General features: G+C 41.9%; 2 protein-coding genes across 2 annotated transcripts in view; one reads left to right on the top strand and one right to left on the bottom strand.

The window, feature by feature from the left end:
* GTF2E2 (general transcription factor IIE subunit 2) overlaps positions 1 to 18,284 on the bottom strand; it is a 61,908-nt gene that overhangs the window by 39,693 nt on the left and 3,931 nt on the right. The window contains exon 2 of the mRNA XM_077814873.1: positions 11,973 to 12,139. Within this exon, the coding sequence (XP_077670999.1) occupies positions 11,973 to 12,135 (163 nt within the window). The 5' untranslated portion in view covers positions 12,136 to 12,139. The remainder of the gene's footprint in view (positions 1 to 11,972; positions 12,140 to 18,284) is intronic.
* Positions 4,661 to 4,954, top strand: SMIM18 (small integral membrane protein 18). Its single transcript, XM_077814331.1, has one exon. It carries the CDS (start codon positions 4,661 to 4,663, stop codon positions 4,952 to 4,954), a length of 294 nt encoding a protein of 97 aa, XP_077670457.1.

Raw genomic sequence — 18,284 nt, 5'->3', positions numbered from 1 at the left:
CTGAAGGCCGCGCCACCACCAGCCGCAGTGCAGAAGTAAGGGTGGCAGTACCATGCCCCTTACCCCCTACCAGCTCTACCCCCTACCGTTTCCCTCCCTCCAATTTTTCTGCCCCTCTTCCCCCACAGCTTTGCACCCTGGGCGGCTGCCTCACTTACACCCCCCCCCCTCAGTTACAGCTCTGAACTCTTCAAGATCATTTAATATACTAATGGGGGAGGTGGGAGGGGGAGTGTGTGTTGCAAACCTCAAAATGTATGCAAAATTGTGCAAAGCAAGCTTATTTAAAACAAAATTGCGGTAGAAGCCTAATATTGTGGAATATGCAATATTGCGAAAGAAGTAGGACCTTAAATTATAGCTTATTTTAATCTCCCAGTTAACAGACTACATGCTGTTTCCTCCATTCTCTCAAACTAAAAATATGAAAGTTGTTAAAATAACAGAACCTTAAACCCCTGGGCACTGCTTACCCAAAAATGTACATACTGTGAAACTGAATCCCACACCCAGGTTTCCTTTACAGACTACAACAAAACAGACCTATTAAAGGATATTAGAGAATGAGTCTGTACCACTTCCATACTTCAGAGCAGAGGGGGGTTCTGTCCCTCAACTGTCAAGCCACTCATTTCCCTCCTCTTGTGCTCTACTTCTACTAAGGGCACCTTCTAGCTTGTGGGAGGACTAGGAGAAGAGACATTTGCCTCATCACAGAGGATACTATGCTTCCTGGAATGACTCCATAAGCAACAGAGTGAAACTGACAAGTACTGCATTCATTTCACCTTGATGTTTGGAAAGTACTAGGGACAGCTGAGTTACAGTGATACAGTCTTCCTGTGCAGGACTGTCCCATAGGAGAATTTCAACAATAAGTGAAAGAAAGAGCAAAGGAAGGAAAGGAGAGGAGAGGGGATAAAATGAGGAGAGGAAATGCAATATTTCCTCAATCCCAATTTAAATATAACCCCTCAATCAAAGTTCCAATACACTGGGCCCGATTCTGCCAGGCACACCCCCCAACTTCAGCGGGAGCTGGGGCACTGATCGCGATGCAGGACTGGCCTTTTGAGGATGCTATGAGAGGCATTCTGTGAATAGTGCTCTTCAGACTCCGTGGATCCCAATCTGGCATCATTAGCTAAAATTACCACTGAAATTTATTGTCCACGCCACCCACCCTCCAAAAAAAGAAAATAAAAAAGGAAAGATGAAACAGCATTTTGAAGGCTTATTTTACCTATGTTTTCTTTAAAATAATTTTCCAAAGAAATCTTCATCTAAATAATTATTTCAATTATAAAAAGGCAACAGCAAATTCCCACATTAAAACCTTTATTCATACTTGTATGTATTCCATTTCTTTATCCTTAGCTATGAGTTTAAAAAGGAATTCAATAAATTACCACAGTTCCCAAAACTAATTTTCTGTGGATGCACTCATCCTGACAGGCAAGCTCTGAGATAGGGCCTCATCAATGTCACAATTTCATTTTGGTTTTTATTCAGCCAAACAGAAGCACACAAACAACATGATGAACAGTATATAAGCAATAGCAATGAAATGTAATACGACTTCAGCTAAGTTAACTGCATCCTGGCTGTTTCCTGTTTTATGTTAAAAATGGCCCAATTTTATTATTGGTAAATTCATAGACAAATTGTTTAAAATAGGTAGCAACATGAAATTTGGGCTTTATCATTTTTCCTTTCAATTATCCATATATTTTGGTTTTCAACTTTGTAAACAAAACATTGATGCTTTCTTTACAATTAGTATTTTCTGGTCGTGTTGCATTTTGATTAAGTTAAATAAAAGGTAACCAGATAGACTTCTTAATAGCCTACGCCTTTATTCATTGTTTTATCTACAACACAAAATTCACTTTATCTTAAGATTTTTGTAAGGAATTTCAACTTTTAAGTGAACAAAGTTGCCTCATGTCCAGTGTAATTATACACAGTATAAAACATACATTTTTTACAAACTGAGCATCTTTCATTAATTAGCTATATAGCTCTGATTTTAATTAATGTTACATCATACCCCTCCTGCATGAGTATAACACGCAAGAGACTTCTAGCCTTTCTTACCTAACCTTCAGTCTTCCTGTACCAAGTTCGTGCAGCAACATTTACATATTAATTTACATACAAAAATATAAACTAAGAAAACTTTAAGGCTGCAGTCATGCTTTCAAGAGTTATAAAATACCAGAATGAAGGTTGCCTGTGAGATTTTAATTTGGCGCCGTTGTGCGTATTAGTTTAAAGAGAATTAAAGCCACTTTAATTTTGAATGAGGGTGTTCACTCGAGGGTTTAATGCAGTTTAACTAATCCACTTCAAATTCATACCTTTAGTTAATTCAGATTAATTTTCCTGGATGTCCCTGTGTAGACAAGCCCTTAACTATGGAGTCACTCCCGGTCCTCTATACTATGCAAAAACTACAATACTATATTAAGACTGATGTTTAAAACTGTTCAGAAGTCAGGAAATTCAGAGTTAAAGGTAATAAATGCTCTTTTTAAAAAGGAAAAATGCACATTCTTCCCTACTCTAGAAGTGATTGATATAATTAACTTGTGCATGAGCAGAACCAGAACTTTTCAACTCACTTTTACAAATATTTGTTGGACTGTAAAGGTAGCATATCATGTTAATAACTGAAGTTTTTAAATAGTTTTTTGGGGTATTTAAAATACATATATTTCAATTCATCTTAAAGATATCCAAAGCAGCCCTTAGCCTGCTCCTCTGCATGTAGGACTTAATTCATAGTACTCTAACAAGTACATTTGTCTTTCATATTCTAAGGTGAGAGATGAGAGCAGAGTAAAAACTGTGCTTTAATCTCTCTCATCCTCTCCCTACCCCATTGCATCATCTCTCTCAACTGATCCCTCTCCCATTCTACCCTCAGAGGTGCTGGAAGAGGTAGCCCCCCATTTTAAGAAAACACCAAGCCTCAAGGGGCTCCCTTTCCCATTTTAATTCAGTCGGCAGTCAGTCCTTCAATACAATGTTGCTCTAGGCTCAGTTCCAGAAGTTCACATATCCAAATCCTGCTGCCTCTCTAAACCAACGAAAGCAGTTAGACCAATGCCAAGCAATCGCAGGGCCAGGTTTTGCACCTGGGGGAAAGGACGTGATGGGCCATTGGTGATGGGGTGGAGAGTGAGCCCACCACGCACCCACCTGGTGGGAGCAGCTACAGTCCTGCAGTGCCAGGCCTAGCTCCACATTCCAGGCGTTGTAACCTAACACACAGGGTCACAGTGCCACTGAGCTCCTGGGTGCTGAACACTATGAGAATTTGGTCCTTAATGTGTTAGGAAGCTTGCAAGTTAACCGAAAGACGATAACAGCGCTTACAGATGAGATAAGGAAATTGTATTATAAACCAGGAGAGCAGCTGAAAGTTCAACCTTGTTTCTGGAAACTCATTCTCCAAGACAGTTACAATTTCTAAATGTACTGTAATTCCACTTAACCAAATTCAAATGATCCAGACAGCCTAGTTATCCAAAAGGACACTGTGTCCCCCATGTAGCCCTGTTGGTTACATACCAACTGATTAACTAACATTAAGGCTGTGGGAACTGTGATGTAGAAGGATTTCTGAACAGTATGAGGAAAGGAGGGAGGGAAATGAAGGGAGGCAAAGAGGTGGGTGGAGGAGAGAAAAGGGGGAGGAAAGAAGACGGGAGAGGTGCTGCTTGAATGCTTCCCAGCGCCGACAGCCCTGGGCTCTGCAGGCACCAATACAAATACCAAGGGGAACGGCCAGCTGAGGGTGCTGGGAAGCACTAAAGCAGCACTAACAAGGCTCCTGTCTCCTGCAACTACTGCCCCTCTCCCTCTTTCTCTCTCTTCCACCCTCCTCTCTGCCTCCCTCCCTTCCTCATCCTACCCAGAAATCCTGCAGCTTAACATAGCACCTCCATTTATCCAAACGTGAAGTTACCCAAAGGAATCAGATGGCTCCCAGACCATTCTGATAAATGGAATTGTAAACAAAGGAAGAAGTAGAAGAATGCCAAATGTTAATCATTCCAGTCATTCGGATCCACACATCCAGTAACAGCACATGGGTCCCTTGTTTTGCTAGAAATGTCACATGTGCAGAGAGGGTTTTCAAACCATTAAAAAACTAAAACATTTAAGAGTAACAAATAGACTATGTTTCTAAAATCATCCCATGCAGATGGAAATAATCTCTGTAAGATTGCTTCTTTGCATTATCTTTGGAATAAGTGAGAGATGCTCCTTAACTTTATTGATACATGTTGCAATGTATTAGTTTTGCAATAAAATATATTTCAAAAAGTCATCACACAGTCAAGCTGTGCATTTTGAGCCAATATATTTTTGACTCAAAGCAAAATAAAGAGCCAGATTAATGCAGCTTCACTTCAAAGAGTATGTATATGTCCAAAGCTCCCCAGTTCAAAAACTATTCACTGCTGGCCACAGGAAATTAGCTGTCATTCTGAAAGTAAACTCTTCCAACTAGGGAAAATAATTCAAGTTCCAACTTAGTTGGTAAAAGAAAAAACTGACATTTTAGAAGTTAAAAACATCACCTTTGTTCCTCTGTTTGTTTTAACCTATAGATCTGCTGCAGTGAGCACAATAAGAGGACTCTCCAAGCATGGCAACCTTCAACACCAGTTACTGGAACGAGACTACATCCCTTTACCAATACCTTGGTTTTCAAGTGCAAAAGATTTACCCTTTCCATGATAACTGGAACACTGCCTGCTTTATTATTCTGGTTATATTTATCTTTACTGTAGTTTCTCTGGTGGCGTTGGCTTTCCTTTACGAGTTGCTTGACTGTTGCTGCTGTGTGAAAAATAAAACCATGAAAGACCTAGCGAACGAATCCAACCCAGTTAGAACCATGATGGACAACTTTAGAAAGAGAGAAACAGAAGTGGTGTAGTAATGATTGATCACTAGAACTCACAGAAGAACCAACAAACAAAATGAAGCCTCTTGCATCTTATGAGCAAGTCATGTGCTTTTTGGGCCTTAAAAATCATTGTTAGCACCAATTATTTCACTTCTGGATGTGAACTTGAATGGCTAGCAAAATCTTTATGTGGAAAGAAAGATTTTTGTTTTTAAATGAACTTTTGTCATCTATATTTGATTACTAGAGTAAATATTTGTTCATCTGAATAATTCACAATGTTGCTTAATTGGAGAAATACAGATCAATCTGATTGTCACCCTCACCCCTGCCATCTCATGTCTCCTCCTTGGTCTATAAGCTCTCCTTTTGGGGGAAGTCTGCACAAAATTTACCAAACAATGGCACTCTTCTTAAAAACATGTTTATTAAAAAGAAAAAAATGTCAGTAAAACAAAATAATGGTTTTAATTACACATGGCATCTGAATATTTTGCAAAGCCCAGTGAGGTAGGCTTTCTTATTAAACGAAAAAAGAAAAATGTTCATTCCCAGCAAACAAATACCTCTCTGACCACTTCCTGGAAGCACCTGACAGCTTCTCCCTGCAGCTCAGAGAACTCCCACCCTATCCCTCACCCAAACGGTTTATCAATTCCTAGGTGTTAGAATTTGTTATCACATCAGAGTGAGGTCACCTCAATATTTCCACAAAGGAGTGTTTAATCAAGAGTACTGTCTGGAGGCAAATGAGTATCTTTTCACCCCCCATACAAGAACATATCACCTAAGAGCTTCCCTCCCACATCCTCCTGTCTCCAAGTCCATAATTTCACAGATCATTCCTGATCTCCACCTCCCTCCCACACTCCTCACCAGTCAAGGGGATTGCCTTTTGAGATACAGATCCACTGTTCTTGGCTACAGACGTGAGAACACACCTTCATGCTGGATGTATCGAGTTTCTATAGTAGGGCAAGCCTACGTTACACAATTAAATTGACTTAAGTTACATTGACATACAGCCACCATAGTAATTAAATCTCTTTTGCCTGTCCACACTACCTTCCTTGGGTCGGCAGTGTGCATCCTCACCAGGAGTGCTCACACCAATTTAACTATCGGTGTAGGGCACTGTGGGATGGATTTTGAAAGGCAGGAACAGTCAATGTAAAGCAACGCAGTGTCTACACTGATACTGCACTGACTTAACTACATTGACCTAAGCACTATGCCTCTCGCATAGGTGCACTTATTAACTCAGTGTAGTGGGCGAGTTACATCGGTGGGAGCTTCATTTTAGTGTAGACGCTTACAGAGTTAAGTTGACGTAAGCTGCCTTAGGTCAACCTAACTCTGTAATATAGATCAGGCCCCAGCTGTCCAGAGATAGCATGATTTTGACTATTTTAGACTCGCTTATCAATCTTTCCTTGCCATGAAATACATATTATTGACGGATCCAATGCCTGTCTTGGGTAAAAGTGATCATGAAATGATAGAGTTCAAGATTCTAAGGAATGGTAGGAGAGAAAATAGCACAATAAAGATAATGGTTTTCAAGGAGGCAGACTTTAGCAAACTCAGGGAGTTGGTAAGATCCCATGGGAGGTAAGTTTAACGGGAAACACAGTTCAAGAGAGTTGTCAGTATTTCAGGGACATTATTAAGGCCACAAGAGCAAACTATCCCACTGCGTAGGAAAGATGGAAAGCATGGCAAGAAACCACGCTGACTTAACCTGGAGGTCTTCAATGATCTGAAACTCAAAAAAGAGCCCTACAAAAAGTGGAAACTCAGTCAAATTACAGAGGACAAATATAAACAATATAACACAAGTATTTAGGGACAAAATTAGAAAGACCAAGGCACAAAATGAGATTAAATGAGCTAGAGACATAAAGAGTAACAAGAAAACACTATACAAATACATTAGAAGCAAAAGGAAGACCAAGCACAGGGTAGCCCGTGACTCCATGAAGGGGGGATGTAGTGAGGTGGAGCAGCCTCTCTCCAAACTAGAGAGCCAGGGACCACTACACTCCCCCTGGTGGGCAGACCTAAATCTTCCCCACCCCTGGCATCGGAAGTCCCAGGGCAGGACAGGAAATATAAAAGCAGAGCCCCGGAGCTCAGTTGGGGTTGGACCATGGGAAGAAGCAGACATCTCTTCCCGGGCATAGACATCTCTTCCCGGGCATAGACATCTCTGCAGGATCCCGGACTAGCCCCCAAGTGGAGCCACGTCCTGCAGTTGGAGGAGATGGATGAGTATCCCAAGGAACTGTCAGATGAATGCCCTGAGGAGCTGTGGGGACTGCCAGCGGCCAAGAAGACATAAGAACGGCCATACTGGGTCAGACCAAAGATCCATCTAGCCCAGTAGCCTGTCTTCCAACAGTGGCCAATGCCAGGTGCCCCAGAAGGAATGAACAGAACAAGTGATCCATCCCCTGTCGCCCATTCCCAGCTTCTGGCAAACAGAGGCCAGGGACACCATCCCTGCCCATCCCGGCTATAGCCACTGATGGACTTATCCTCCATGAATTTATCTAGTTCTTTTTTGAACGATGTTATAGCCTTGGCCTTCACAACATCCTCTGGCAAGGAGTTCCACAGGTTGACTGTGCATTTTGTGAAAAAATACTTTCTTTTGTTTGTTTTAAACCTGCTGCCTATTAATTTCATTTGGTGGCCCCTAGTTCTCGTGTTATGAGGAGGATTAAATAATACTTCCTTATTTACTTTCTCCACACTATCATATCCCCCCTCAGTCATCTCCTTTCCAAGATGAAAAGTCCCAGTCTTATTAATCTCTCCTCATACGGCAGCTGTTCCATACCCTTAATATTTTTTGTTGCCCTTTTCTGAACCGTTTCCAAGTCCAATATATCTTTTTTGAGATGGGACGACCACATCAGCACGCAGTATTCAAGACGCAGGCATACCATGGATTTATATAGAGGCAATATGATATTTTCTGTCTTATTATCTATCCCTTTCTTAATGATTCCCAACATTTCGTTCACTTTTTGACTGCTGCTGCAGACAAGAGGCAGAGGACACAGGACCTTCGGACTATGGAGCCCTACGCCCCAACTGTGGTAGGAAGTAGTCCAGGGGAACCAGACTTTAGTCCGGTTCTGCTGCTTGAGAGTGAGTCAGCATGTTTCGGGAGGATTGCCACTATAAGGGCCCTGGGCTGGGACCAGGTGGAGTAGGGTGGGACTGGGTTTTCCTACCACTGACCCCACCCCAGAGGTGGCAGCCAAACCCCCTCTTTTTGGCCAGAAGGTGCGGGCTTTGTTGTGGGCTCACCCCAGCCAGAAGGCTATGGAGCCACAGACTGCTCTGCCGTGCCCAGAGCTCCCTTACAGACTGTTGATTCCTGTTTGCCCCAGCCAGACGGCTTTGGGCTAAAGACTGTTTGTGGCTAGGCCAGGGGTGAAAGTAAAATTTCTCTCTTACCGGTGGGGGGGGGGGGGCAGTTCCCCCCCCCCCCACCCCCTGGAAGGGTCAGGGCCTTGGGCAGAAGGGGTGGGGCTGGGTGTCAGTGTCCCCCAGCCAGGCCGCCTGGGGCTCCAGCGGCGATCAAAAGGGGCAGGGACTTTAAAACGCTGCCATGGCATTGCTTTATGCACAGTCCTTTTGCCACAGCAGCGCTTTAAAGGACCCTGCTTAAAGCGGTAACGTCACTGCCCCTTTTGCACCCTCCCTGTCGGCGACCCTGCCAGTAGGGACCTGGCAGGGCCACCAAAGGGGGGCGCAAAAAGAGCAGTGACGTTAAAGTGCTGCCATGGCAGCACTTTAACGTCAGTAGTACGGGCCGGTACAGGCAGCCACTTTTTACTGGTAAGTCGTACCAGCCCGTACCGCCTTACTTTCACCCCTTGGTTCGGCCCTACCCAGAGAGCAGAGTTTCCCCTATAGACTGTGACTTGCTGTCTGCCTGTGGTAAGAAAACTTTGCTTTGAATTTAACATAGTTTGTTAAGTTAGGCACCAGTTGCATTTTAACTTTATTTTCTTGTAACCATTTCTGACTTTTATGCCTCATTACTTGTACTGAGTAAAAATCTCTCTCTTTGTAATTAATAAACTTGTTTTATTGTTTTACCTAATCCAGTGTGTTTAAATTGAAGTGTTTGGGACACTCCATTTGGCATGGCAAGTTGTGCAGACATTATTTCTATTATAACGGACTTGATATCAACTTGTACTGTCCAGGAGAGGGCTGGGCAGTACAGGACATACACTTCTGGGGGAAAATCTAAGTCTGGGAGTGCGTTGGGGTCACCCTGCAGTATAACCCAGGCCGGTAAGAGACAAAGTGTGGCACAGCTGAGAGTAATTTATACGCTGCAGGCTGTTTGTAAGATGTCCTGGTTGGAGGCTACAGCAGCAAGGCTTTGTAAAGGACATCCTAGGCTAGAGGACAAGGGTGACGCAGCTACTCATCTCTCTGGATTCTACCCTGGTATGACACAGAAGGATGTTGCAGTAATCAAGATGATAGATGGTGAGAGCCTGGACAAGAATTTTAGCTGTGTGGATGGACAGAAAAGGACATATCTTAGAGATGTTACGCAGAAAGAACTGGCAAAGATTTAGATATACCCTGAACATAAGAGCCTAGAAAAAGTCCAAGTCAAAGATGATCCCCACGTTACAGGCCTGAGTGACAGACAGGATGGTGGTGTTGTCCCCAGTGATTTAGAAAGAATGTAGTGAGGAGGACTTGGGCAGGGTGGGGCGGCGGTAATTAAGAGCTCTGTTTTAGCCACATTGAGCTTGAGCTGACAAAAAGACATCAAAAACAACTGTTCACTCAGAACTAGCATCAGACCAAATTCATTCCTTTTAGGACACACAGTAGCAGTACTGAACGCTTCTGATATTGGCTCGGTCTGAAAGTGACATAAAAGAGGAAATACATATCCAATGAGTTGCTTTGACGTAAATACCCAAAACACTGCTAAGCAGTTAGGGTTCTTACACACATAAAATACATGACTCAAATCCACAGAAGCAAGGAAATGAAAAATTATGCCCCCCAACAGTACACAACCTCTATTCCCCCCACCCACAGGCATACACTTTACTGTTAACAAAACCACCCTACACTACAGACCACAACTTAAAACTTTTTGCCGTTCTGCACACACACCCCTTTCCCAGATTATACTTATCCAACATTAGTACTTGTGGATGTTTGGTATAGTAGTTGGTTATGCTGAGAGAGGGTAGGCTGGTAAAGGGGATGATGGAAGGCTGGGATCTCTATTGGGGTAGTTGTGGCAATGGTAAGGCGTGTGCCCCTTCCCCCACTGGGTGTAACTGCTAACCCTTTGGGAACCTGTAGCATTTTGGAGCTTCAGTGCAAGCATCAACACTGATGGTGCCGAAGTCACCAGTGCAAGAGCGCTGGGGTGGCGGTGTCAAAGACATAGCTTCCTGTGCCAAGAGCAACATTCTCAGCGGACAAGACTCCCCTGGAGGTGTCTAAAGGAGGGCTGAGGCAGGCTGCATTTTTGTTTCAGGCACAGGATGACATCTGCAGCCAACTCTGCCACTCTGCTTATTATGGTCAATATCTAGGCAGATAGAGCCTACTGTCATCTGTCACTGGCATAGTTCTGCCATACAGACATGTCTTGAAATCACTGAGCAGTCTCTTTCTTCAAAAACTTTCCTACAACAAAGTTATGGAGCATCAAGAAAAAACAGAAAATCAGCGAGGAAGACTGAGGCAGAAACTGATGGGTCCAAAATGCATTCAGAAGGAAAAATAAGCAGCAGAGAAGCACATTAGAATGCAAGAGCACCAAAATAATCAATAATATGCTGCAGAACTGCACTGAGGCAAAAGCCTTAGGCAACCTGTCAAGTTGACTGCAGAATACAGCAGCCCCTGTGCTCAGCAACACAGGTCATCACTTCTATTCACTGCTCTCTTCTGGCTCGTCACTAAACATGGAAGTCAGTTTAAAGATATCTGACTTGCCTTGCAAAGCTCTGCATGGAACTGGTCTTAGCTACTGAGACACCATCTCTCTGTCTTTCTGATTCCAGTGAAACTATTGGCCAATACAGAGCAACTTGTGACCACAGGTTACAGAACCTTCCCAGGTTGACGAATCAAGACTTACTGCCAGATAAAATAAGAATGACCTCTGACCACATGGCACACACAGCAAAATATAAAACCCAGTTCTTTCTCCAAGCATACTTTTTATTAAAAAAAAAAAAAAAAAAAATCTTAGCTAGCCCATTGGCAAGGAAGAGAGAGAGAGATCACTTTGTTGTTGACTTTACTCTTGGGAGACACTCACGGCTTGTCTGTATCATGGGGACTATAGCGGCACAGCTATGGCATCACAGCCATGCAGCTGTAACCCCACGGTGTAGATGCACACTACACTGACAGAAGCGGTTTTCCTGTTGCTATAGTAACTCTACCTCCTTGAGCGATGGAGCTAGGTCAGCATAAGCCTTCTTCTGTTGACATACTTGCATCTACGCTGAGGGTTTATATCAGCATAGCTACAGTGCTCAGGAGAGCAGTAGCTATGTCAATCTCAGTTTTAAGTGTAGATCAGACCCGAGATGGTACAGTGATGGGCACCAATACAGAAGCCTAGAGAAAAGGAAAGATGGGGTGGAAAGCTGAAAACGCTGAAAAGTATACAGTAAAAAGAGCTGGAGTGACACACAACCATAGCACACCAGGAGCTTCTTCATGAAGCAGGGTCAAGCATAAACTGGCTGCAAAGTTCAGAGACCAGCATTTACATCATCCAGAGGATGGCATGTTACTTACAGCACGGGGCCTGACCCACACTCTACCTCCATCCTCCAGGGTCAAAATTCTTTAATAGCTGTAAAAGTTCCCGTACCCTCATGCTCAGGAACTAAGACCCAAGCATAAGATTCCTAGAGGATGGTACCTTTGGAGAATGGCTCTGGCCACACAGGAAGTTTACTGAAAGACTGACCCAATAGGGTATGTGGACAGATGGAAGGAAACAATCAGACGTACTTTCACCAACCTGTGTTTTGTTTTGAGCTTGATGATCCACCCTGCTCTAACTTTGCTTTTTTCTTTTTGGAAGATGTTGAATCAGAAGAGGGTGCCGTACGCTTTTCTACAGCAGGAGTGGAGAGTGCTCGTTTTTTGAATAGCTCTCGTTCTCTTAGCAGGCTTGGATCCATAATTCTGTCACGAAAAAAGGAATAGGGAAAATAAAAATCAAAAAGGTCAATGAGGAATCTAAAGTGTACAGAATTTTAATATTTTATTATAAATTCCCTTATTTATGAAATTTACAAATGCCTCTTTTTGAAAGGTAATATAGAGGAAAGGGAGTAATTTTAAAATGCAATTTCAAATGTACCAAGATGTTATTCTCCAAAACAAGAATTTGAAAAGTTAACACATTAGTGCATGATTTTCTGAGGTCATTCTTAGTAACTGTGACTATAAATATGCAAAAAACAAAACAAAAACAGATAACATCTATTAGTTTGACCCTTGAATTTTAGGCTTTGCAAAAAACAAAGGTTTTTCTAAATACAATATTAATAAAAACATTGTTGTGATCTTTATAATTCAAATGAAACAAATTTTATTTGGGTTTGTTTACAATTCATATATACTGTAGTATTGTGCCACTGAATGAGAAAAAATAAGACTGACTACAAACAAAGGTGAAAGTGACAAGTCTATTTTCACTATTCAGACTCAGGGAAATCCATACAATAAGCATATGTGGTGAAAAGTTAATTAGAGATTTTCACAGTCTTGCTGTTTTAATAATCTCAACCATAACAATGGATGCTTAGATAAGGATACTAGTCTCTCCCAAGTTACCTCTGAGGCTAATTTTCCACTATAAATCCTCCCCTGAATTTAGCACTACCGTGTCCTACTAACTTTGGGAAAACTGAGGTTCCTAAGTGCTATCACAAAACAAATAATGAACAACTAAACTAATTCACTGTAAACTGCACCTCTTATTGCTAAGCCTAGAGAACTTCTGGCAGTAGGGTGTTTCAATCTTTTTGTTTCATTCTGGAACAAAGAATTTAATCAGAAAACTCTGAATGATAATTGGGAATGGTTTACAAACACCTTACTAGCTGTCCAAAAAGCCACAACCCCACAACCAAGGAAGGTGGCCATATTTGTTAAAAAACTGATCAGGTTTAGATGGGAGGTAAGACAGCTATACCAAATAAAACAATAACATGGATAGTAATGAATACAAATGAGAAGTTAGGAAATGCAGAAAATTGATAAGGGAAGCAGAGGAACACAAGGAGAAATCTATGGCCAGCTGAGTTAACGACAACAACAAGGAGGTTTTTCTAACATTAGGAACAAAAGAATCCTAACTATGCTATTGGTCCATTACTAGAGGAACATAACATAAGAACAGCCATACTGGGTCAGACCAATGGTCCACTAACCCAGTATCCTGTTTTCCAATAGTCGCCAATGCCAGGTGTTTCAGAGGAAATGAACAGAACAGGGCAATTATTGAGCAATCCATCCCCGTCATCCACTCCTAGTTTCTCGCAGTCACAGCCTAGGGACACCCTGAGCATGGTGTTAGATCCCCGATGAGCTTGACTAAAGCCTTTGATGGACCTATCCTCCACAAACTTATCTAATTCTTTTTAGAATTATACTTTTGGCCTTCACAACATCTCCTCGCAATGAGTTCCACGGGTGGATTGGGTGCTGTGTGAAGTAGTATTTTCATATGTTTGTTTTAACCTACTTTAAACATAATTTCATCAGGTGATCCCTGAAAGAGTACATAACACTTCCTTATTCACTTTCTCCACACCATTCATGATTTTACAGACCTCTGTGATATCCCCCCCACCCCCGCATAGTCATCTCTTTTCCAAGCTGAAAAGTCCCAGTCTTGTTAATTTCTCCTCATATGGAAGTTGTTCCATACCCTTAATCATTTTTGCTGCCCTTCTTCGTAACTTTTCCAGTTCTGAGATATGGCAACCAGAACTGCATGCAACCAACATTCAAGGTGTGGGTGTACCAAGGATTTATAGTGGCACTGTATTTACTGTCTGATTATCTCTCTCTTTCCTAATGGTTCCTAACATTCTGTTAGCTTTTTTGATTGCTGCTGCACACTGACCAGATGTCTTTGGACAATTATCCACAATAACTCGAAGATCTCTTTCTTGAGTGGTAATAGGTAATTTAGATCCCATTCTTTTGTATGTATAGTTGGGATAGTGTTTTAAAACATGCATAACTTTGCATTTCTCAATACTGAATTTCATCTGCTGTTTTGTTACCCAGTCACCCAGTTTTCTGAGGTCTCTTTGTAACTCCTTGCAGTCTGCTTTGGACTTAACTGTCCTGAGTAATTTAATATTGTATGCAAATTTCGCCTCCTCATTGTTTACCCCTTTTTCCAGATAATTTATGCATATGTTGATCAGCACTGCTCCCTGTACAGATCCCAGAGGGACATCACTATTTACCTCTCTCCACTGTGAAAACTGACCATTTATTTCTACTCTTTGTTTCCTTGTCTTTTAAACAGTTACTGATCCATGAGAGAACCATCCCTCTTTTCCCATTACTTCTTACTTTGTTTAAGAGACTTTGGTGATGGTCCTTGGCAAAAGCTCTCAGAAAGTCCAAGCACACTATATCCACTGGATCCCCCTTGTCCACATGTTTGTTGACCCCCTCAAAGAATTCTAATAGATTAGCAAGCCTTGATTTCCCTTTACAAAAGTCACGTTGAATCTTCTCCAACATACCATGTTTATCTATGTTTCTGATAATACTGTTCTTTACTATAGTTTCAACCAAATTGCCAAGTACTAAAGTTAGTCTTACTGGCCTGTAATCATAGGTGCTGGAACGCTGCTCCAACCTCTGGCTTGAACCGGTTTCTATTATATACAGGGTTTACAGTTTGGTTCAATGGCTCTCAGCATCCCCACTATACAGATTATTCCAGCATCCCTGCCTGTAATTGCCAGGACCGCCTCTGGAGACTTTTTAAAAAATCAGCATCATATTAGCTATCTGCCAGTCATCTAGTTCAGAGGCTGATTTAAGCGATAGGTTACATACCACAATTGTTAGTTCTGCAGTTTCATATCTGAGTTCCTTCAGAATTCTTGGGTGAATTCCTTCTGGTACAGAGGCTGATTTAAGTGATAGGTTACATATCACAGTTAGTAGTTCTGCTATGTCCTATATGAGTTATTTCAGAACTGTTTGGCTAGTACCATCTGATCCTGGTGATTTTTTACTGTTTAATTTATCAATTTGTTCCATAAGCTCCTCCACTGACAGGTCTGGGACAGGTCCTCAGATCTGTCACCTAAAAAGAACAGCTCAGGTGTGGGACTCTTCTTCACAACCTCTGCAGAGAAGACCAATGAGGAGAAGCTAAATGAATTCTTTGCAATGGCTTTATCTTCCTTGAGTGCTCCTTTAGCCCCTTCATCGTCCAGTTGCCCCACTGATTGTTTGGCAGGTTTTCTGCTTCTGATGTGCTTAAATTTTTTGCTGTTAGTTTTTGAGTCCTTTGCTAGTTGCTCTTCATATTCTTTTTTGGCCTACCTAATTATACACCTCTACCCTGATATAATGTGAATTCAGATATAACGCAGTAAAGCAGCGCTCTGGGGGGCAGGGCTGCGCGCTCCAGCAGATCAGCGTGTCTGGCTCGGACAAGCTGCTCTGAGCAGCCTGTTAAGGGGGCTGGGCCAGGGCCGAGGAGTTGGATAAGGGGCAGAGGGTCGAGGGGGGCAGTCAGGGGACAGGGAGGGTTGGATGGTTGGGAGGTTCTGGGGGTGGGGCGGTCAGGGGATGGGGAAAGGGGGCATTGGATAGGGTGTGGGAGTCCCGGGGGCCCTGTCAGGGGACAGCGGTGTGGATAGGGGTCGGGGCAGTCAGGGGACAGGGGGGATTGGGTAGGGGATGGGGTCTTGGGGGTGATTAGGGATGGGGGGATCTCTGGAGGGGGTAGTCAGGGGACAAGGAGCAGGGGGGCTGGATGAGTGGGGGGTTCCGAGGGGTCAGTCAGGGGGTGGGAAGTGACTATTAATAATTGAAATGCTCAAGGCCAAAGCAAGTTTGATATAACGCAGTTTTACCTATAACGCGGTAAGATTTTTTGGCTCCCCGAGGACAGCGTTATATCGGGGTAGAGGTGTACTTTTACACTTGACTTGCCAGAGTTTATGCTCCTTTTTATTGTCCTCATTAGAATCTGAATTCCAGTTTTTAAAGGATGCCTTTTTGCCTCTATTTCTTGTCCTTTGCCATTTAGCCATGGTAACATGTTTTTGGTCCCCTATGTTTTTTAATTTGGGGTATACATTTAATTTGAGCCTCTGTTATGGTGACTATGCAAATGATAGAATTATCAATACTAATGCAAAGGTAGATATGTTCAATAAATATTTCTGTTCTGTATTGTGGGGGGAACAGATGTAGAGTAGAACCTCAGAGTTACGAACACCTCAGGAATGGAGGTTGTTTGTAACTCTGAAATGTTCGTAACTCTGAACAAAACACAGTTGTTCTTTCAGAAGTTTACAACTGAACAATGACTTAATACTGCTTTGAAACTTTACAATGCAGAAGAAAAATGCTGCTTTCCCTTTATTTATTAGTAGTTTCTGTTTAATACTGTACTGTATTTGCTTTTTTTTTGTTCTCTGTTGCTGCCTGATTGTGTACTTCTGGTTCCAAATGAGTTGTGTGGTTGGCCGGTCAGTTCGTAACTCTGGTGTTTGTAACTCTAAGGTTCTACTGTAATCATATTATATGATAACACATTTTCCTTTCCACCAGCATTTCAGGAGGATGTTAAACAGAAGCTACTAAACTCAGACATTTTGAAATCAGCAGCTCTGGATAACTTGCATCCAAGAATTTTAAAAGCGATGGCTCAGGAACTCGCTGGACTGTTAATGTTGATTTTTAATAAGTCTTGGAACAAGAAGGACTTTCCAGAAGACTAGAAAAAAAGCAAATGTTGTGACAATATTTTAAAACTGTATGTGGGATGACCCAGGTAATCATAGGTGTGTTGGCGTAACATTGACTCTGGGCAAGATAAGGGAACAGCTGATACAGAAATACTGTAGTCAATGACAATCAAGATGGGTTCATGGAAAATAGATCCTGTCAAATTAATTTGATATCTTTTTCTGATGAGATTACAAGTTTGATTTATAAAGGTAATAGTGTTGATTAAACATACTTAGACTTCTGCAAGGCATTTGAATTGGTACTGCAGAATGTTTTGATTTCTTTTATAACTTTCTAGTTTTTTAACATGGCACACATTAAATGGTTTAAAATCTGGCTTTTAGGTCTCAAAATGTAATCAAACGAGGAATCATCATCAAACAAGTGTGATTCCAATGGGATCCTGCAGGGATCACGTCTTGTCCTATGCTATTTAACATTTTCATCACTGACCTGGAAGAAAACATAAAATCATCATGATAAAGTTTGCAGATGACCCAAAAATTGGGGAAGTGGTAAATAATTAAGAGGACAGGCCACTGATTCAGAGCGATCTGGATTGCTTGGTGAACTAGACGCAAGTAAACAATATGCATTTTAATATGGCAAAATATAAATGCATACATCAGGAACAAAGAACGCAGGCCATATTTACGCAGTGGTGGACTCTATTCTGGGGAGCAGTGATTCTGAAAAAGATTTGGGGACCATGGTAGATAATCAGCTGAACATGAGCGCCAGTGAGATGCTGTAGCCCAAAGGGCTAATGCGGGACTTACAGAGAAATCTCGAATAGGAATAGAGATTTTACTTCTGTATTTGGCACTGGTGAAACCACTGCTGGAATACTGCATCCAGTTCTGGTGGATGATGTTGAAAAATTTGAGAAGGTTCATAGACGAGCCATGAGAATGATTAAAATATTAGAAAACATTACTTATAGTAAAAGACTCAAGGAGCTAAATCTATTTAGCTTAACAAAGAGAAGATTTTACTTCAATACAGTCTAAGTATCTACATGAGGAACAAATATTTGATAATGGGCTTTTCAATCTAGCGGAGAAAGGGATAACAATATCCAGTGGCTTGAAACTGAAGCTAGACAAATTCAGACTGGAAATAAGGCATACATTTGTAATAGTGAGAGTAACTAATCATTGGAAAAATTTGCAAAGAGCTGTGGTGGATTCTCCAACAGTCATAATTTTAAAATTAAGATTGGATGTTTTTCTGAAAGATATGCTGCAGGAATTATTTGAGAGAAGTTCTACGGCATGTCTTATACAGTAGGGGTTTTCAACCTTTTTCTTTCTGAGATCCCTCC

Source organism: Eretmochelys imbricata, chromosome 4, assembly GCF_965152235.1.
Source record: "Eretmochelys imbricata isolate rEreImb1 chromosome 4, rEreImb1.hap1, whole genome shotgun sequence".
NCBI classification, from domain to species: domain Eukaryota; kingdom Metazoa; phylum Chordata; order Testudines; family Cheloniidae; genus Eretmochelys; species Eretmochelys imbricata.
The sequence above is the reverse complement of the archived record's forward strand: the minus strand, read 5'-3'. Positions and strand labels throughout refer to the sequence as shown.